At 47.1% G+C, this 21,165-nt stretch overlaps 1 protein-coding gene across 2 annotated transcripts in view; it reads right to left on the bottom strand.

The window, feature by feature from the left end:
* AARSD1 (alanyl-tRNA synthetase domain containing 1) overlaps positions 1-20,878 on the bottom strand; it is a 213,974-nt gene extending 193,096 nt beyond the window's left edge. Inside the window, exons 1-3 of one of the 2 annotated variants that reach the window (XM_086924063.1) lie at positions 20,596-20,878; positions 4,941-5,069; positions 4,022-4,181 (exon numbers count right to left, since the gene is read on the bottom strand). In XM_086924063.1, coding sequence (XP_086780189.1) covers positions 4,022-4,181; positions 4,941-5,069; positions 20,596-20,634 — 328 coding nt within the window. In that variant the 5' untranslated portion in view covers positions 20,635-20,878. Of the gene's footprint in view, positions 1-4,021; positions 4,182-4,940; positions 5,070-20,411 lie in introns of both variants that reach the window. The other variant, XM_086924064.1, reaches the window with a different exon arrangement.
* Positions 20,879-21,165: the final 287 nt, after the last annotated feature.

Genomic DNA, 21,165 nt, shown 5'->3' with positions numbered 1-21,165 from the left:
TGGTCCAAACCATACGGATACTCATCCAATTTCCCGGTCCTGGTTAAATTGTTCATCTTAAGCTCGACATTGAGCTCCTAATTATTATGTCCCCTGGCTAAAGAGGCTTATACTCTTAAGGCAACCATTGTTTTGTCCTGATGATGGACCCCATCATTTAGCAAGGGGGTCCAAAACGTCGTCGACTCTTTGAGTACCATATACTTGTATAATGATGTACTATACAAAACTATGTAATGGTACCTACATGAATTTCTCTGTCTAAATTTGAACCCTACAGAGTTTGTTGATCTTGCCTTGCAAGCCCTTTCTGTATGTAGTCTGTGTCGTTGTATTGTCGTGGTTGGGTACAGGCTTGTGCCCCACGCACGTGAATTGTTGAAGGTGTTATTTTGTCTTTCTAACTTTTATTTATATATAAACCTTGAGGACCTCTGCCCGGCTGGGCATGTTTTCAGCAATATAGAACTGATTGAGTCTATATTTATTTTTTGATCGTCTCCTTGCTTGGGACCATTGTTGTTTATGTATGATAAAGCTCCCCGAGGTCCCTCGCTGACACTAATTGGGGTTCCCTTGTTGTGTAAAATAGATGACCTTAGGTTAGGGCACATGGACAGACAATGTGACTCATGCAGGACTTCATCACCAGCAGACTGGACTATGGAAACACACTCTACATAGGAATCACTATACACCTCTTGACGAGACTCCAAACAAGACAGAACTCAGCAGCAAGACTCCCACTCGACCTCCCCAGAAGGACCAACATCACACTCCACTTCAGGAGCCTACACTGGCTCCCGATCCTGAAAAGATGCCAGTTCAAGATGCTGACCCACCCCTAAAAAGCCCTGCAGAACGAAGGTCCATCTTACATCAACCGAACCTTCTATCAACCATCCGGACACCTCTGTTGCGCCTCCTTCTCTATCGCAGATACCCCACGGATCAGTCGAACTAGCAGAGGAGGAAACTCCTTCTCGCACCTGGTACCCATTGCTTAAACAACTTCCCCCCGCACCTCAGGACCGCATCATCAATCCAACAATTCAGAAGCGAGCTAAAGACCTGGTTGTTTGAATAAACAATATCCATGCATAAACTACAGCTCCAGCGCCTCGACACCCTTACAGGTGAATTGCAGTGCTCTACAAATATCCAATTGACTGATTGTGACGTCGCACCGGGTAAACAGACAGACTGTAAGGAACTTGCGGGTACATGTGACAAGCTTTTGCAGAGAAGTGCCTGTCAGTAGCAGGGAGGGTGGAGTCCTTTTTTCCAGTGGTCAAGATGACTCCAGTCATGGGAACTGCAGTGAGAGAAAAAGAGGAACACAGAGTGGCCACTCGTAAGCACAGCTTAGCCAGCTCTAACCTCCGCCCTACTAAGGCAGAGGGAAAGTTAGAGCTACTGAAAGCCTGCTCTTAGATGGGGGAATCAAACGTATTTCTGTATTTGGATTTTTGCTTTTTCTATTCGGACTCGAGATAAAATAAAGGTATTGTGTGCACTTACATTTTTGTACAACACTAAGCCTCACAGTATTTAACAGTTAGTTTTGTAATCTTACAAGTTTGTCAAAATTAACCTCACTTGGGTTTTTTAAAATATGTATTTTTTTTCATGACAGAAAGGATCTCCACCAGTGCTGCAGAACAATACCACAGCTGGTCAATGAATACTTTTTTCCCAAAAGAAGCTGCTGGGTCCTACAATGTATCTCCTAAATTACACACAAGGGAAACAAAGCCTAAAACAACATGTGCCAAGATAAGAGTTTAAGAAACTGATCAGCAAAAGTGTCCATGACATATTCTCCTCATTTACAGTGCAATAGGGATTGCTGCCTGAGTAAACACAAATGCCATCTATTTAACTTTGCCACATAAATCAGGCTCAGAAAGTGCAGTCCATAACTCCATGGAGCTGGTGAAGAGTGACAAAGGGGAGAAACCTTCCACTACAAAAATCAGCCAAAAATGACCGCAGGCGACACCTACAAACACGCCATTTGAATTCGCTGAGGCATCAGAAGGTTAGCACACCCGAAATATGCTGCAGTGAGCGGTGCCCGATCCTGGAATCGCTACAAAAATGACTTTGGGGCTGACGGACGTGGAGCCCGATATGCAAATCAATATGGCGGTTTCCACTATCCCCTTAACCCAAATCCGAGCCGTTGCTCGCAGACCGGAGATTCAATCGCGACATCGATAGGGGCTCTGCAGAGCCTGCCCGCGTTTGAACAGCCTACGAAACGCTCTGCAGTCATTATCCGGGAGACGCTGCAGTTTCGAGGGATGCTCCTGCTGTGGCGATGAATCACAGAATGGCTGCATGCAGTAACTGACCACATCGACCCACGTTATAGCACAAGGTACGTCTGGAGAACTGAAGACACGGGGTACGCTATTCTCTTAGCACAATAGACTTTTATAGCGAGATTGGCACATTGGTTTTCTCCTGGGGACGGGGGCTTGTTTTTCATACCAGCTACTCCCTGAAGCCAAGACTCACGCCATACCTGACCCTAAGATAGCGGATGCGAGGGACTCGAATCTTGAAGCGGGAGCCCCGATATGTCCCAATTGAGCCCTGGCTACGATCGCTATTACTGATGTGCGCTGTCGCAGAGGGACACACAGCGAGGGCACTGCTCAAGTCCGGCAGGTGGTTTGGGGATGCTCCCTGCGCCACACCGTTCCCTGTTGACCACGTCCACCTTTGCTGGCTTCCACCGCGCGACGGAGGATTGTCCCCACGGTAACGCGCCTGACTTCAAAATGGCGACTACCGCCGATTGTCACCAAGGAGCTTAGTTACACCACAATGGGATGCCCTGTGCCTGTTTCCTCAACTTAAAGGCTGCAATAATAGACTAACAGTATGCATGGGCCTCAGACTTACTGGGATGAACCCGATCAGCCTGAGGATTAATACAAGAAGAACTTTGCCTGACTACAAGATGGCCGCCACAGTTGCCCTCACCACAATGTACTTATACTCCTGGACTATCAAGCATTTGTCATCGACCAGACCTTGATCTTAGCCCTCCTCCAACCTGGATCCTGCGCACCATTCATGACATTTACACTGTAATCTGTCCCTCGACTGCTGAGACCTTGCTACCTGACCGATGCCCGGTGGAGCTACCCCGATAGCCATAGGGGAGATGGGCTGTGAATTCCCTCCTCTGCGTCACCTACCCAGCCGGACATTGGGCAGACCTTCCTTCGCCTCTCCTGCCGTCATCTCGCTCCTTCCCCCTACACACTTCCCTCTTCCCTCTTCCCTCTTCCGCCCTCTCTGACCCGAAACCTGCACACCCTTCATGACATGTACCCTGTGAACTTTCCCTCGACCGCGGAGACCTTGCTACCTGACCGATGCCCGGTGGAGCTACCCCGATAGCTATTGGGGAGATGGGCTGTGGATTCCCTCCTCAGCTGTCACCTACCCAGCCGGACATTGGGCAGACCCTCCTTCGTCTTTCCTGCCGTTATCTCCCTCCTTCCCCCCACCCCTATCTGCCCAATTTTACCCTTCCTCCATACACCTTAATTGTGTTTTCGTATAACCGATGTAAACTGCAACTGTTTTTAACTGTGTAATAATGTGTTTCCTAATGTAAAGCGCTCTGATACCCACGGGTCTAGCCAGCGCTATATAAAACTCTTTAAATAAATAAAAATAAATAAATAAAAGAGATTACGTGGTTTATGGTCTCTGTGCATTTTAGTTTAAGGTATCTTAATTGGCTGCTATAATTTATGGTGCACTGTGATTATGAATAATAACATCCACCTCACTTGTGATTATCTATAGATACAATTAAGTCAAGGGATCTGGATAAATGGATATTCTGGAAATATGCATGCGTAATCAGTGAGAGTAGGGTAATTCTATTCATTTCAGCCAAACCATTACACAGAAAATCACAAGCCAATGCAGGTGTCCTATTCCTGATCAGAATGATTAGGGTCCAAAATAACTAATACTGATTTTTTTAAGTTACCTGAGTGTTGCTGCATGTGATCAAACCGTCTCTCCCAATCTACCTGTAGGTGAACCTCAGAACCCAGCTCTAGGGGTGTCTGCACAAAGTGAATGGCGTCCGGACCCTGACGTGTCACTCGGAGCACAGGGATGTCGTTCATAAGACCTCGGTCATCTGGCTATGAGGGAGAAAAAAATTTAACTCATAAATTGCTTATCAGCATTGAATTCTAACACATTGACAGGTCTGTTCTGCTTAAGCAACATTGGTAACAAATAGCATGCCTCACTATGTATCTGCATGTTTACTAACTACATCATCATCAGTAGAAATATATTTTTTGTGTTCAAAATATGTTCTCTAAGTATGAAAGTGGAAACATTCTAAACGGATTGTGCGTTGTATTGCACACCCTGAAGGGGCCCTGCTCTTTGAAGATGTTTTCCATATTGGAGTCCGAAAGAGGCACACGTCTAGGTGGAAGTGGAGGATACTAGTAACAAATTGCATAACTTATCGGGGTAAAAAGTGAGAAAAGCAGATACTTCCCAAAGAATTATCACATAATGGCTCTAACATTAAATGTGACTTACACAGAGAGGATGTAATTCGCTAAAAAGTCTTATTTCAGCAAACTGTGTGGATATGTGTGTAATGTGTCTACTAGCTGACCTGTTTTTTTCTATTTACTTCACGTGGGTTAATCTGCAAGTAAAACTGTAAAGCGACAATGTAGCTCTTCCTGTTGATCAAGCCAAAGTCTGTAAATTGTTTAATGTAAAATGGCACACCTCAGCAATTCTCACAACTTCAATTCTAGCAAATACCTGCAGTGACTAGCTGAGGAGAATAGTGCTTCATCATTTATCGATGATACCCAGCCATCTTAATTTTTGAAACCACTGTAAATGTTCTGCAGAAGAACCTGCAGGCGTACCTGACCCCCTCCCTCAGGAAACAGCAGGGTATCCTTTAGTATGACATTGAAGCCTCGTAAGGTCTCCTTCTTCCCATTCACATCTGATTTCAACTCTGCTGGTCCACATGACACCACTGTCGTTGTATACTAAAAAAATGAGAATTAAGAACATCATTTGTATAATAGTTTACAATTAATAACAATTATTGTGCAAATCGAACGACAAAGTGATTGGTAACAAATGAAAAGAAGAATAAGGCCAGCAGTGTTCCTGCATAAATCGTACAAAAATAATTCATCCAATCGATTAAAAAAATGTTACGAGACGTCTGTTTTTATGTCCATGTACGGCTATCAACAATGCACTACCACCCTGTCTGATAACATAAAAGGGATCTGGGAAAGACCATTAGATCTACTTGAATCCTTCCTTTTACCTTCTATCTTGTCCCAGACTTTCTCCCCTTCTAGTCCCCATTTTACATCTTAACCTCTCATAATGCAAAACTTTAAGTGATTGCAGTGGTGCCAAAGTGTTAAATAAATAATCAACAAATCAATATTAGCTCTAAGGCGATTATTAGTCTCACAATGCATCATACGGGGAACATAAAAATGCAAATCTGAATGAATAACACAGGGAATTCGATAACAAGTAACAGATTTCCAGCTCTGTGGTCTTTCAAGTGTAGGAAAGTAGATTACATATGATACAGGTAGTGTCTATAAAAATTCTACACCTGTGACAGTTAACTTACACTGTAACAGTAATAAAGGATGTTACGTAGACAGTGCAGCAGAAGTTGGAAAGGTTTCGAAACGCCTTTCAGTCTATACCAGTTTTAAAAAGTATACGTTTTCAAAAACAGGAGAGACACCATTACTTTAAAGAATCTGGGGTGGTACAGCATTTAAAGGGAACATTGGTTCACTAGAATAGAAATCTTTTTAACAAAGTGAAAGAGTTTTCCATGTTATGAAGACAATAAAAAAACTATCTTTTCATAAAAAGCATATACTTAAAAGGCCAAAAAAGAGAGAAAAACTCTTGCAATTGCGTTATTTACTGCATCATATAGAAACATTATATTGTATCATTAAAACGAGAGATATGGTTCTCATGCTATAAGTGACATGGAAGATGCAGTGCAAGGTGCTGGACAAAACAAAACAATGTACATCGCTATTACAAAGATATACGACTCTTATCAATTATTTCATTCTTATTGAAGTCTTTATAGGTCTGCTGTCGACGGCATTTGGACCTCTATAATGGTGAGGTCATCTTTAGGATGGGAGGGAGAGCAGGGGCTTAATGACCTACTCCGGTCATGGACCCTGGCTGCAATAGCATACCTCACTCTATGTATCTGCATGTATACTAACTACTGTATTCGCTACAGGGGTTTTGTCCTACAGGACCAGGCAGGACAAATTCATAATAGTAAATCAAGGTTGCCTGGTCTCGGGTTCAATGCTGTTTATTATTTATCAGCAAGTGTGAGCTCTTTGTTTAGTTTGGAGACTCATTATTATTTAACTCATTTCAAGTATTTATCTTACTTATACATTTGCAGTAAGAGGTTGTAACACGTCCTAAAGTAATTTATACACATAAATCATAATTCAAAAAACAATTGCACATGAAGAAATCATAACATGAGTGATTTGCAAAACCATTACACACATAAACATGAATTAACTTATTGGAAAGGTACACCAGAATTTTTAAAGATCAGTCTCTTCTATTCATTCCTTTTGTAAATTTTTAAGACTGACACACTATAGGCATATAGTTTATAAAGAGTTCAAAACGTCCTGCGACGTGGGACGTCCTTTCTATTTATTGCCTTGTAGTGGATTTGGGAATGGATCACATGTGGAAATGCCGACGCGTTTCCAAACCCGGTGTGATTACTCGGGTTTTTCTTCAGGGCAAACCTGGGTACCTGTTTGTTTCAAGTATGCGATGTCATCTATGTAGTTGGATTTCCTGACCTTGACTTTAATGTGAAGGTATGTGGGCGTTATTCTGGATGTCAATCACGCTGTCTTCTTAGTGCGGGTGCTGGCAGGAATGAATTTTCTTTCCGCGTTAGGCGCGTTTCCCTTGCTGGGATTGCATCTTTGTTTAAGTCGCTTGTAGCTTGTTGAATTCAGTCTCGGTATTCGTTCTGCCAAAAAACCTACTACATCATCATCAGTAGAAATATATTTTTTTGTGTTCAAAATATGTTATCTAAGTATGAAAGTGGAAAGATTCTAAACGGATTGTGAGTTGCATTGCACACCCTGAAGGGGCCCTACTCTCTTAAGATGTATGATCCTTGCTTACTCAGGCCCAGTTTCAGAAATTGTAGGTGTGTGCATTCCAAAGGTGTGTGTTTGGTTTCGAACTGTATATTTTGAGACCACAAAAATTGGAAAGCGCCCTGCGTTCTTCCAATTGTGGGCAGATCATCAATTAAAGATAAATACTACTTTCAATTGGAGCAGCTTGAAGTGACAGAGGACATGATACAAGTGTACAGAGTTTTTTTAAGTGGACTTCATAATTTTAATGATTTAAGACATGGATCAAGAATGCAGGTTCTCTCCCCGATACACATATGAATTATTCCTTAACTTTGGCCTTGTTCCACAAATCTGCACAAAATGTTACCCCAAAAAATGTACACCCACTTGGGGTTCCTTATGGCAAGTTAGGTGCTGATCCGTTAAGAGGGCCCAAAAAGAGGGTGTTCTAAAAGTAAAATTTCCCTTTTTATCTCCTATAGGATTCTTTGATAAACTGATTTTCACCAAACCTGGCATGTAATTAGAACCTTACTCAAGGAAGTTTCTTTGCTTAGTTTAGTTAAAATATATTCAGTAGCTATTGAGAAATAAGTGTTTAAAGAGTGGCCCAGAAGCGGCATGAGGATGTTGCATTTTTAAGCTTTCTTGACAGATGTAAGGCGTGTTTTTGATTAGATTATCCTATCACATTAACACTGTTTAAATGAATCTGCCAGAAATCTAACAGATGCTTAGCATGTTTTGTTATTCTTGGAATTTTTAAATGTGTTCATATAGGTAATTTCATGGGGGGACGGGGGCACTAGAGGGCGCACTGCAGAATGGCCGCACTGCCGTGAGGCTCCTGCTGCCCGGAGCTATTATCCGTCTATTGATCCTGCTGACCATCATTGCGCCCTGATCTGACCCCAGAGTTCTGCTGGTATATCGATCGACCACCCACGGTCCAACTCCTGTGCCATTCGGAGCTTGCTAGCCGAAGTTACGAGGGCTCCAAGTTTCCCCGACTCGCGCTCTGGATGTCAGGTGCTCCATAGCCCGGCGTCACCTTCTACGCTAGCCCTAGGCTTCGCACGTGGGGTGGAGGCCCGGGTCTCCCTCCCTCCTCCGGACCTGATAACCGACTGGGCACGCTGCGGAGCGCTCCCCTGCGACGGGACTGGATGTCGGTCTCCACTTCTAACTGTCCTGGAGCTGTTGACTTGCGAAGACGCCACGGATTGTCGTTCGGGTGCTAGGGGAGCGAGCCCTTGGCCTGAGGGGAGCGGCGGCCATTGTTTCGTTGGGAGTGGCGGGGTGTCCATGCCTGCTCGTGCCCCCGACTGTGGTGAGTGGTCCTGTGTTGGGAACAGCCTGCGGCCTGGCCCTTATTGACTTTTGTGCCTCATAGTGCTGGTAGCGTTTTATCATGGGGAAGCCGGACACTAAGCAGTCCAAATTATCCTTTGACTCGGGGGTGGCCAGGAGGGGTACGCGCCAGTTGCAGGAGGCTGGGACTTCTCGGTCTCCCCCCCCCGCCTGTCGCTGATACTGTGCCGCAGCCACAAGCCCCGGACTTTCAGCAGATGATGCAGGAGATGAGGCAAGGGTTTGCCACGATAGTGGACAAAGTGGACAAACTGTCGTCGCGCATGGATGCGGTGGTGCAGAAGCTAGATGTACACGAGGAACGCCTAACAACGGCGGAACAGCGCATCTCGGACCACGACGATACTGCTGCCACCCATACCACACAGTTGGCGAGGATTGACAATATATTGCGGGTGATTGCCGCTAAGAATGAGGAGTTGGAGGCGAGGAGTAGGCGCAACAACGTGCGGATAGTAGGTGTGCCGGAGTCGACGAATGTTGGAATAATGGAGACTAATGTGGAGAGACTCCTGGTGGGTGCTATTGGTACGGAGGCCTTCTCGTCGCAGTTCATCGTCGAGAGGGCGCACCGTTCACTGGGACCTCGGCCGGCCTCTGGGGCTGCGCCGCGCCCTATCATTGCACGACTTCTGAATTACCGCGACCGGGACGCTGCCCTCCAGGCTGCCCGCACTAATCGTACCCTCTCCTTTGAGGGGGTTTCCTTCACCGTGTACCCTGATTTCACGCCGATGGTGCAGGACCAACGTCGTAAGTTCCTAGGGGTGAAGAAGAAACTTCGAGAACTTCAAGTGGACTATGCTTTGCTTTACCCTGCTAAGCTGAGGGTGACTCATCAGGCAAAGCAGCACTTTTTCACTAACCCACAGCATGCTGAGGACTTTGTGAAGCGTCTCAAGCGTGAACGAGCTGCTGCGGACCGGAGAGGTGACCGGGACCCCGAAGGCGACCGTTCGGCGGCTGAGGAGGAGGTCGCCTGAATGGGGTGATCTTGCATTTATGAGACGTTGATGGTGCCTGCCTTGCGCGCCCACGCGCTTGACTGTTTCGGTGGCCTCGGTGCTACCTTGCCTTGTACTGTGGGGAATAATCGTGGCTGATTGCTGATTTATGTTTGAGTAACGGCTCTTGGGGTCAGTATGGGACCGTTGGTTGGCGCCTTTTTTTTTGCGCTCTGGGCACCCACCCCCCTGTGCATCGCCTGGGCCGTGTGTGACTCGTTGGCTCGGACACTGGCGTGGTGTGTGGGAGTGGTGCTGTGCACCTCTAGTGGGTACCCCATAGGGTGTTCCCCACTATTACCTTTGGTTTGGTTTCTAGTCCTTTGCTGGGTGACTGGATGGGTGTTTGGGAATGGAGGGGGGTTGGGGTTTGAATGTCCTGATAGTTGGGGATTCATCAGGTGGGAGGTGGGGGAGGGGACAATGTGGGTGACACGTGCTCAGCCCGGTCCTTTGGACTATTGTGCTGTTTGCTCCTGCTGTGTGTTTGCGCAAATATGGATACGTTTCCGCTGCACAGGCTGGTCCTTTGACATGTTGGACGGTATTGGTCCTGGGGTCCGTGCCTTCGTGCTCCCTAGGCCTGAGAGTCATGGCCGCTATCTCCGTCGGCTGAATGGAAGTGAGCGCGCTGCATGGGGGATGCGTGTGTGTGTTGAGGGCCGGGTGGGCTGTGTATGCTGCGCGTTGTGTGTTGTATTCCTTGCGTGCCTGTTGCACGGATGGCGCTGTTTGGGGATGGGAGGTGGGGTTCTGGTTGGTTGGTTTGGAGATGGCTGGGATGTCTGTGGAGTGTATGTAGTGGGGCGATTGTGGTTTGGGCTGGTGACGTGCTGCTGGCTGGCGCTGGGAGTCGGGCACACTCCCCCTTATCACTGGGTCCTATGGTGCCCTGATCATGGCTAATGTCGACTGACACTATAGACAAGATATCAATATTGTCCTGGAATGTACGGGGTCTTAATGATGCCAGGAAATGTCGAAATGTAATACAGTATTTGGATAGGCATGCTATTCATGTGGCCTTCCTGCAGGAGACGCATCTGCGGCCTGGGCCTGCCCCTAGGTTTGGTGGGAGGTGGGCTGCGGTTAGGGTGTTTGCATTGTACTCCTCGTATGCTCGCGGGGCTGTTATCCTTGTTAAAAGATCGCTCGCCTTTCAAGAACTGGGATCTATGGAGGACCCTGAGGGGCGCTATGTGCTGTTATGGGGGCGGCTTGGGCAGGTCACTGTGCTGTTTGTCAATTGCTATGCTCCTAATATTGATACACCGGCCTTTTTCCTTACCCTGTGGGGCCATGTGCTTGCTGTCGATGCCTCTCACATTGTGTGGGGGGGGGGATTTCAATTTTGCATTTCAAGCTCAGGTGGATAGGTCGGACGGATGCCCTCAGTACAATGTGCAAGCTAGGGATGTTTTGCGGGGTATTGTGGAGGAGGCTGGACTGATTGACAGCTGGAGATATTCTCACCCTGCTATTAGGGAGGGCACTCATTACACTGCGCATGCACGCTCATGGGCGAGGCTGGACTATGTCTTTCTCTCCAGGGGGCTGGTGGCTGGTCTGCGGGAGGCGGTACATCTAGCTCGTACATACTCGGATCACTGCCCGGTGAAGGTTGTGCTCTCTGTGCCCAGGCTGCACAGGCCGCGCCCACCTTGGCGCCTTTTTCCGACTGCCTTGCTTGACCCTGTGTTTAAAGCGGAACTTGGCGAGGAGGTGGAAGCGTTCTTCCCGAGGAACAAAGGCTCTGTTGATAGTGTCGAGGTTATATGGGAGGCTTTCAAGGTTACGATCCGGGGTGTCACTATATCCAAGAGCTGTGGGATGCTTAAATTGATTGTTCGAACTCTCGAGGGCTTGGAGGGGGATTTACGCAACTTGGAACGCAGATTGCAGGCTGGCTCTGATCCCGATCTATTGGGCCAGTTCCGCACCAAGCTCTCCGAGTATGAGGAAGAGGCTGCCAGGGAGGCTAAACATAGGGGGAAGTACTGGACGGCGAGAAGGTACTGTGAGGGGGAGAGGCCGGGGAAGGTCCTTGCTGCGCTTACTAGACATCAAAGGTATGGTTCGGACGTGCTGGAATTGGTTTTGCCGGATGGCACTCGCTGTCGGGACACTGCGGAGATTCAGCGAACTTTTATTCACCATTACACCCAACTATACACGACACAGCAGTCAGGGGAGACACAGTATGGCGGATTCCTGGATGATTTGGCGCTCTGTTGGTTGTCGGACGATCATCGGGCGTTCTTGGGTAGACCTCTAGAGGTGGAAGAGATCAGGAATGCCATCATGTCTCTGAATAACGGGAAGGCCACTGGCTTGGACGGCCTTCCTGCTGAATTCTATAAGTGTTATGTGGACATTATGGCCCCCGTTCTCCGCGAGGTTTTTGAGGAATCCCTGGAGGAGGGACGACTGCCGTGCTCCATGAGAGAGGTCGCTATTACATCGTTGCTCAAGCCGGGTAAGGATCCCCTGGACGTGGGTTCTTATAGGCCCCTCTCATTACTTAATTGTGATGTCAAAATACTCGCAAAGGTTTTGGCGGTGAGATTGTCTGAGCTCATGCCTGTTATTGTCTTGCCCGATCAGTCGGGGTTTGTGCCTGGTCGCGCTACTTCCCACAATCTTCGGACTTTGTTTTCCCTTATCCCGACCATTGCTCCCGAGCTCCCGGTCGCCGCCATCTTCCTTGACGCCACTAAGGCGTTTGATTCAGTGGAGTGGGGTTACCTCATTGATGTCCTGTGCCGGATGGGGTTTCCTCGGATCTTTATCTCTTGGGTCAAGCTCTTATATACCGACCCGGTGGCGAGAGTGGTGGTGAATGGTGTGCTCTCCCCCCCGTTTCCTCTTACTAGAGGAACCCGGCAGGGGTGTCCCCTTTCGCCCCTCCTATTTGCCATTGCTATAGAGCCCTTAGCCTGCAGGATTCGCCAGCAACACCAGCAGAGCGCTTTCAATTGTTTTCAACGTCAGGTCGGGATCTCTTTATACGCGGATGATGTCACGCTCTATGTGAAGGATCCTCAGAACAACCTTAATGCGCTATTGCGTGAGCTGGTCGCTTTCGGGGGTGTCTCCGGGATACACATCAACTGGCAGAAATCCCAACTCTTCCCGCTTACTGCGGCGGTTCGTAGGTTTCCTCTTGATTTCCCTTTGGAGTGGTGTGATTCAGAGCTGCGGTACCTCGGCATTGTTGTGTCACTGGACAGGGAGGAGACTGTCAGGCTTAATTATGGCGTAGCGGTTACCAAGCTAGCAGATGACGTCACTAGGTGGATGTCGTTGCCTCTTTCCATGGCTGGTCGGGCGTCCCTTATCAAAATGGTGGTCCTGCCCCGGTTTCTATACCTGTTTCAAAATATTCCGTATCACCCTGGGGCTTACTTTTTTCGCAGGCTTTGTTCTGAGCTCATTCGGTTGTTTTGGGGGGGCAAGCAGCCACGGGTGGCCTGGGCTACCCTTACGTTGCCCTATTCTGATGGAGGCTTTGATGTCCCTGATTTTGAGCTTTACTACCTTAGCGCCCAAACGCATTATGCTTACCATTGGATGCGCCCCACGCCCTTTATGCCCCAAGTTGCGGCTGAACATTGGGTTGCCCATCCGCTCCCACTGGAGGGGTTGGTACTGGGCAATGTGTCTGATGTGGACACGCATCAAACGACGGTGACATGCACAGTAGACGCTTGGAAACGGGTGGCGCGTTTGTTGGGCGTTTCCTTTCTCTACTCGCCGGCACTGCCTCTATCCTATCATCCTGATTTGTCTCTGTTGCAGGAAACGGGGTTTCAGCGTCTGTGTAAGCGGCTTGGAATCCTTACGTGGGGTGACGTTTTTCATGAGGGTGCGTTTCGTACCCAGGCTCAGTTTTTTGGAGCTGCCGCCTGTTCCCCTTTGGAGCTGTTTTATTATGTGCGTCTGAGACAGGGCTTACGTGCCTTGTTGCCGGATTTCCCTTCGGAACCGGAGGTGACCCTCCCTCTCCACGTGCTCCTGGTCTCAGATGGTCGTCATCTAGTTTCGAAGTTGTATGGTGCCATTCGGCGGCAACATTCTGTCCCGACCAGTCGGGTACGCGAGCAGTGGGTTGCTGAGTTGGGCGTCCCTATTACTGACGAGCAATGGACGTACTGCTGTGGTCTTACTGCCAATGTCTCCTCCAGTTGCCGTCTGAAAATCATACATTACAAATTCGTCCAGAGGTTTTATTACACCCCGGCGAGGAAACTTCGGTTTCATTTAGCGGATGATGACAGGTGTGCTAGGTGCCGAGCAGAGGGTGCCGACTTTCTGCATTTGGCGTGGGAATGTGCGGGGGTTCTGGAGTATTGGGCTCAAGTCCATGCGGCCCTTCAGATTATGACAGAGGATGGAGTGACGTTCGACCACTTAGTGATGCTACTGGGTTATTCCAGGGACGTGCCTGCCCCCCACCGTCGATTTGCTGACGTGGCCTTGTTGTTAGCCAAGCGTAGAGTGGCCTGTTGTTGGGGTCGTGGCAGGGTGCCGCGATTCAAGGATTGGTTAAGTGATCTCATTTATTGTCAGGACCAATATAATGTCTACTCTGAGCTGATGCCCGTGAGGTGTAGGCCCAAGGATTTTTGGAGCCCGCTACAGGTGTACCTCCTCACTAGAGCTGTGCGGGACTCTGAATCTGAAAGTGAGGACCGGGTTGGGGTTGGTTAACACCGGCGTAGTGACTGAGATATGGTATTGCATTTGCTGGTCCTCTGGTGTTGGGTGGGGGGTGGATTGTCTCCTTCTCCTGCTGAGTTGAGGGGGTTGTACTCCCGTCTGTGACACTCCTGTGACAGCGATGGTGATCCAATGCCTGTATGCTTTCTGTTAGCGGACAAGGGGGGGCCTGTATGGACTATATCGTGCGTGGAGGGTGCTGGTATCAGCTGGCACGGAGGAACTCTCCCTTTCATTTGGATTTTTGTACTGACAGCTCCTGCCCATGCCATTGTATGCCATCCTGTTAGTATGTATTATGTAACGCCCATTTGTGAATGATATATGCCTTTATCCGTTATTAACTGCACTGATTTATATGTTAACCTGTATTCCGGACTCATTGATTGACTCGCTTTGCTGTACTGGCCATATACGACTGTATGTATCATGATTGCACTGCCTTTTCTCTGGCTTATCTCCAAATAAAGGTTTTAAAAAAAAAATGTCGATGGGGATTAAGAAAGAGTTAATTTGCTATTGTGGTATTATTTGACAAATCCACATGAAATGTGTCAGACATTTAACAGGTTTACTCTTCTGTGGATATAGCAAGTTTAGTGCAGATCCATCAAGGAGGGGGCAAAGTTAAAAGGAGGGAGGCACACATGATGTAATGGGCTAATGATTTTGGCACTTTTTTGATCAGATTAACCCGTGCTACTGAACCATGATTTAAATACAAAAATATATTTTGCTGTGGGGTGTGTTGACCGCTGGGCTGGGTTAATAGTGTCTGGGGTCCACAAATCTAGGGTCCACAATCACTTGACAAGAGCTCCTGGACCCTTGCTGGACATTCGGCAGGGTCGACAGATCTGAATCTGTATAGAAAAGTATACAGGCCCCCAAGTCAACAAAGCAGGGAAAAATAACCAAAAACAGTCAGGCCCCTGCAGCCGCATCGCTGACAAAGACTGAAAGCAAGGTCCGTAAGAAACCAGGGAGCATGAAAAACAGACAGTTAAATAAGGCATATTTTGTAGCATAAGAAAATAAATATTGGGACCTAAAATTTAAAATATTGTGTGTCATTTTAGTACTGAGTAAAATCAAAAGGAGTAGATTCTTATAACTCGAATGGGAAAAAGCATGTTAAATGAAGTTGGTGTCTTGCCATAAGCACATTGAGTCATCCCAGGCTAGCTAAGCCACTTTATCCACAGTCATTAACTCTAATAATGTTCTAGCTAAACATAACACCAGAAGTCTCCAACGTTTTCTGTAGTGAGACCTACTTCTGATCAATGAACATTTTTGTGAGCTATTGAAAGCCATGCCACACATGCAATGTTATCAGACACCCCCACACTCAGTTTCATTGATTAAGCCTAATGTCTACAGAGCCAAAGACTATGGTTTGAACAAAATAGTTTGACGAAGGGCACTCTGCTAAGGCTGCCATGTGTGTTAGTTAGAGCATGGTCTTTGGGGATTTAAGAACATGTGGGAGTATGAATGGGATATATGTGTATGGGTGAATGAGTATGTCATATGCACTTGTGGCACAGGATATACCTTTTCGTTATATGTGGCATTACACATATAACAAGTATACAACCTTTTTTTTAATGGGAGAAATTTGAAGTGCAGAAAAATGTTGTGATTTTTTTTCATAAGATGGAACATTTTTCAGCACTTTAAATTTCTGACACTTCAAAAAATGACTGTATTTTGCAGTTAAAAATACAGAGCTCGAGTCAGGGGTATACACAGGTACACAGCGTCCCACCACTCTTTTCACAGGGTGGACGCCGTGCCCCCTGCCACGAAGTTGGGCCCCACAGAAATATGCTGAACTTGTCCCGATGTAATTTTCAGACACCAGGACACTTCAGCAGCACATGCAAGTTGCCTGCTTTCCATTCCCAGCAGCATCGTGCAGGCAGCGAGGGAGCCTTTTTTCACCTCCAGCTGGGCCGAAGTTAAGGGGCCATTCGGCCTCCTTTTGTTTGTATATGCTGACAGGGGCCGTCTGGAACCTTACATTTAAATGTAAATGCCACAGAGGGAAATAAAGGCACGCAGCTTGCCTTGTCTTCACAGGTACTTAAGAGAGGCATGCTTTTGCCTTTGTTCTGTCCCTGTATATAAATGCAGACACTGGAAGACTGTCAGATGGGTTAGTCTGTCCCAGTATTTACACAAATAATTTAAATAGCACTATTTTATTTCTTTTATAGCGCTACGTCGTGACGTCATGAAGTCATTTGCCTTTTGTCTTACTTGGTGAGTCATCCCTCTTCTTTTTATAGGACTTGTGCCCTGTATAAATATGACACTGTGTCTACCAGCCACTAGTAGATTGTTGCCTGCTGTGTGTAAATGCCCCCTGGAGACATGGTGCTATATTTATAACAGAAGCATTTGTTAAAATAGGAAGAATTTAAAGTGAATAAACATGCTTCAAAGTCAGAGTTAACTTAATCATTAACTTAACTCTTCATTTAAATTTTCTCCCATTTTAAAGCACTCAGAAACATCATTTTGTCCTAGTGCTCCACTATTTAGGAAACAAATACTTTTGTTTTCGATTTAAATACCTCAGTTCTTCACCTCTGTGCCCTGTAAATCTTACTCTAGCACTGCTCATTATCAGACCATGCTATCTGCAGCCTGAAGATTATAGTGTAAAATAAACACAGACTTCCCTTATCTTTAAAAGGAAAATGTGACCTTGTTCAGATTGAAAAATGAACTCATGGCTGTGTGCTGCTCTGAAGGTTTCTTGAGATACTGGCAGCTCGTGATAGACTGGCTGGAGACACCTCCATAACACTCTTCAGTATCAGTGCTTATTTTGTACAAAAATAAATCAATGCCAAAAGCCCACAAAGCAGCATACTGCAACGGCTTTGATTTCGCCACATTGTCTTGCATTGTGCAACACGCCTTTGATTCCAATCAGTTTTCCGCAGCACTATTAAACATTTCTGTAAAATAGCCAGTATTATAAACAGAGTTGGAATAAATCCAGTTGACCCATGTCTGGTGTAAGTGGTTAGTTTAGTGCAGATTTAACTCCATTGCATTCTGGTTTTTGTAACCCAACAATTATTATACAACCCAAAAGAGGAGTACCGGAATTCAATGAAACAAACATGTCTGGATAGGTTACTTTTGGTATTATTCCTCCACCCCCTTAACACGTCATTCATTTTCCCCTCTGCGCCGATATCTCCTGTGGGAAGCTGCCGCCTCGCGCTCCTCCCGGTGCAATGATCGCTTCCTTCTCCCAAGAAAAGGTGCTCCGTGCGGTCCCTTGAAAAGCCAATCCTTCTTGGGCGGCCGCGCAGTGCATATCAATGGACGGGAGAGACAGGCGACAGTGAGAGCCTCCGGGAGCGGAGCGCATGAAGGTCGAGGCGATGGAGCGTGCTGTCCGTGTCCTGCGTGCACATCAGCCTGGGGTCCAACCCGCCACTACCGGAGCCCGCCATCAACTCTGAGATGAGCCCCGGTGCCAGACAGGCCACCCCGTGAGAGAACCGCAGCAGCAGCGGAGCAACAGGGGCCCGCCACGCACTCCAAAATGACTCCCTGCTCTGGCCGGGGCGGCCACGGGTGCCCAGTGCTCTTCCTCCAGCTGCTCTTGGGGCTCCTTGGAGGTGCCTCCGTGCTCATCCATTATGCCGTGCCTGTGGAGGCGCAGAGGGGTTCCCGAGTGGGGAACCTGTTGGCAGACCTGGGCCTGGAGCTCCGGGGGCTGGTAGAGCGACGGCTGCGGGTGGTGCCCGCCGGATGGGCTGGCGCTACCTGGAGGTGGACCTGCAGAGCGGGGCGCTGTATGTGAATGAGAGGATGGACTGGGAGCAGCTGTGCGGCCCGGCCGTGCCCTGCCTGATCACCCTGGAGGTGGTGGCCAAGAACCCCCTGGAGCTGTACAGCGCCGTGGTGGAGGTGCAGGACATTAACGACAATGACCCCGCCTTCCTGGCCGGGGACATGCGGCTGGACATAAGCGAGTCTGTGGCCCCTGGGGCGCGCTTCCCGCTCGAGAGCGCGCAGGACCCTGATGTGGGGGTCAACGCCGTGCAGACCTACAGGCTGAGCCCCAACGGGTACTTCACCCTCAGTGTTCATACGGGGGGAAAGGGCACCAAGTAGCCAAGTAACTGAGAGCGGCCTGTCCCGCCAAGGACTCTCCTGGACTTCCCTAATTTTTCTTTTGTCCTGGCTGCCATTTTGCTGCTGCTCTCGGCCGCTTTTCTCTAGACCCTGACCCGCCATCTTTCCCATTCCCTCGTCCTTTAACCCTCTTCCCTCGTTTCCCCATTGACGATCCTCAAATGTTTCTTCCCTTTTCTGGTTTGCCTTTTCCCCATACCCGTATATCCCTCCCACCCTCCCTTGGTGCTGTGACTGCATCCCCCCTCCGACCCCACTTAATGGAACTCTGCTTTTCTGTATATAGAGATAACTCTAATCACTAGTATATGCAGTGGCCCTTTGTACTCTCTACCACTCCGAAATGACTCTTAGAGTATATCCATTCGTATCCCTTCCCTATGTATATAGAGGTAACTCTAATCACTAGTAGATGCAGTAGACCTTTGTACTCTCTACCATTCCTATGTGACTCTTAGAGTATATCCATTCGTAGCCCTTCCCTATGTATATAGAGATAGCTCTAATCACTAGTCTCTTCTTTGTGTTACTTTACATCTTGTACATTTGCAATTTTTTCTGTTTGTATCTTTTATGTAACGCATGTAATCCTTAGTCCTTATGTTTTGCAACTGGTTTTTATGTAAAGTGCTCTGACACCTTCAGTTAAAGTTCGCGCTATATAAAATCGCATTAAAAATGCCACGCCCTCAGGGGGGACACCGGAGGCTCAAAGGCAGATGACACGAGGTCGGCCTGCTTCCAAGATGGCCGAGACCACACATGATGAGCTCGATTCCATGTAGCAGCAGAGTGCACTTTTACAAGCAGGCATCAGGCCGAACAGGGCACCTTATTTTGACTAGGGGCACTCCTATAAGACGCTTTGGAGAATCGGATGACCATAAGTACAGCTCCCGGTACGGGAAACACCTGAGGCACTGCAATTGTGGACCACAGTCTCTCATGGACTTCTTTACTTTTCCCTTTGTCCTGCCCGCCATTTTGCTGCTGTTCTCGGCCATTTTTTTCTCTGGTCCCCGACCCGTCATCTTGTATATTGCCTCGTCTTTTACCCTTTTCCCTCTTTTCCCCCTTGAGGATCCTCAAATGTTTCTTCCCCTCTGTTTTGCCTTTTCCCATACCCTCGAATCCCTCCCACATTCCCTTGGTGTTGAGACTACGTCCCCCCTCAAACCCCACTTAATGGAACTCCACCTGAGGAAATCTACTATGTATGTATATATATGTATATAGGGATAACTCTAATCACTAGTATAGGCAGTAGACATTTGTACCATCTACCATTCCTATGTGACTCTTACAGTATATCCAGTCATATCCCTTCCCTATGTATATAGAGATAACTCTAATCACTGGTATATGCAGTAGACCGCTGTGCTCTCTACCATTCCTATGTGACTCTTAGAGTATATCCAGTCATATCCCTTCCCTATGTATATAAAGATAACTCTAATCACTGGTATATGCAGAAGACCTTTGTACTCTCTACCATTCCTATGTGACTCCTAGAGTATATCCATTTGTATCCCTTCCCTATGTATACATAGATAACTCTAATCACTAGTATATGCAGTAGACCTTTGTACTATCTACCATTCCTATGTGACTCTTAGAATATATCCAGTCATATCCCTTCCCTATGTATATAGAGATAACTCTAATCACTAGTACATGCAGTAGACCGCTGTGCTCGCTACAATTCCTATGTGACTCTTAGAGTATATCCATTTGTATCTCCTCCTTGTGTGACTTTACATCTTGTACATTTGCAAAAAATGTTTCTGTTTGTATCCTTTATGTAACGCATGTAATCCTAAATCCTTATGTTTTTCAACTGGTTCTTATGTAAAGCGCTCTGACACCTTGGGGTAAAGTTCGCGCTTTATAAAATCGCATAAATAAAGAAATAAATAATAAATAAATAAAATACCTGGTTCCTATTTTCCTGGTCCTTTCCTGTAAATCCTCCACCCCCAATGTGTCATCCTCTCAAGGTGTTTCCAACGGTCCCTCCTCCATGAATGTCTTGACTGATTGCCTCTCTCCTTTCCCTTTACCCATATCCTGCTCAAACTCAACCGCTCATCCTACTCAGCCCCTTTAAACCTAATTACCTCCTTCGCATAGCTGTCTCTCTGGCATTCGTAAGCCATGCTGCCTCCCCTTCACCTCCTTTTACAGGTTTCGTCTGCAGTATATTTCGATTACTGTTCTGCCGGCTTCGGTTTGCGTTCCACGCCTCGTTATTGATTGCAATACCGTTCAGGCATAGGGCTCTTCACAGAATAAGTTGGGTGCTGCAAATACCAAATTATTTGGCAGTCCACCTAACATATCGGGGTTTAATTCGTCAGTTTACATATATTGTTTCTTGTGTTGAAATGCCGGCTGCAAACTAAAACGAGGCTTGAAACGCATGCGCAAGTTACCGATTAGAGCACGTTTCTTAGCTCATTGGTGCCTGCATAAGCAAGTACGCGCACATTCCTTGCAAAACAAGATCCAGGGTAGAATGACGACGTTGAGTTACACAAGCAATTCCAGATTAGAGATTTTATTTCTTTCAGAATCACTGAATGTATTTAAAGCCAGAAATATACAGAACTTTCGCGTCTCTCTTATTATTGCGAGCAAGATAATTCCCACATTTATTTTTGCGGTTTTATATATTGCGCAAACTCGAC

This window comes from Lissotriton vulgaris, chromosome 5 (assembly GCF_964263255.1).
Source record: "Lissotriton vulgaris chromosome 5, aLisVul1.2, whole genome shotgun sequence".
NCBI lineage: Eukaryota > Metazoa > Chordata > Amphibia > Caudata > Salamandridae > Lissotriton > Lissotriton vulgaris.
Note: the sequence above shows the minus strand (reverse complement) of the source record. Positions and strands in the feature narration are given on the sequence as shown.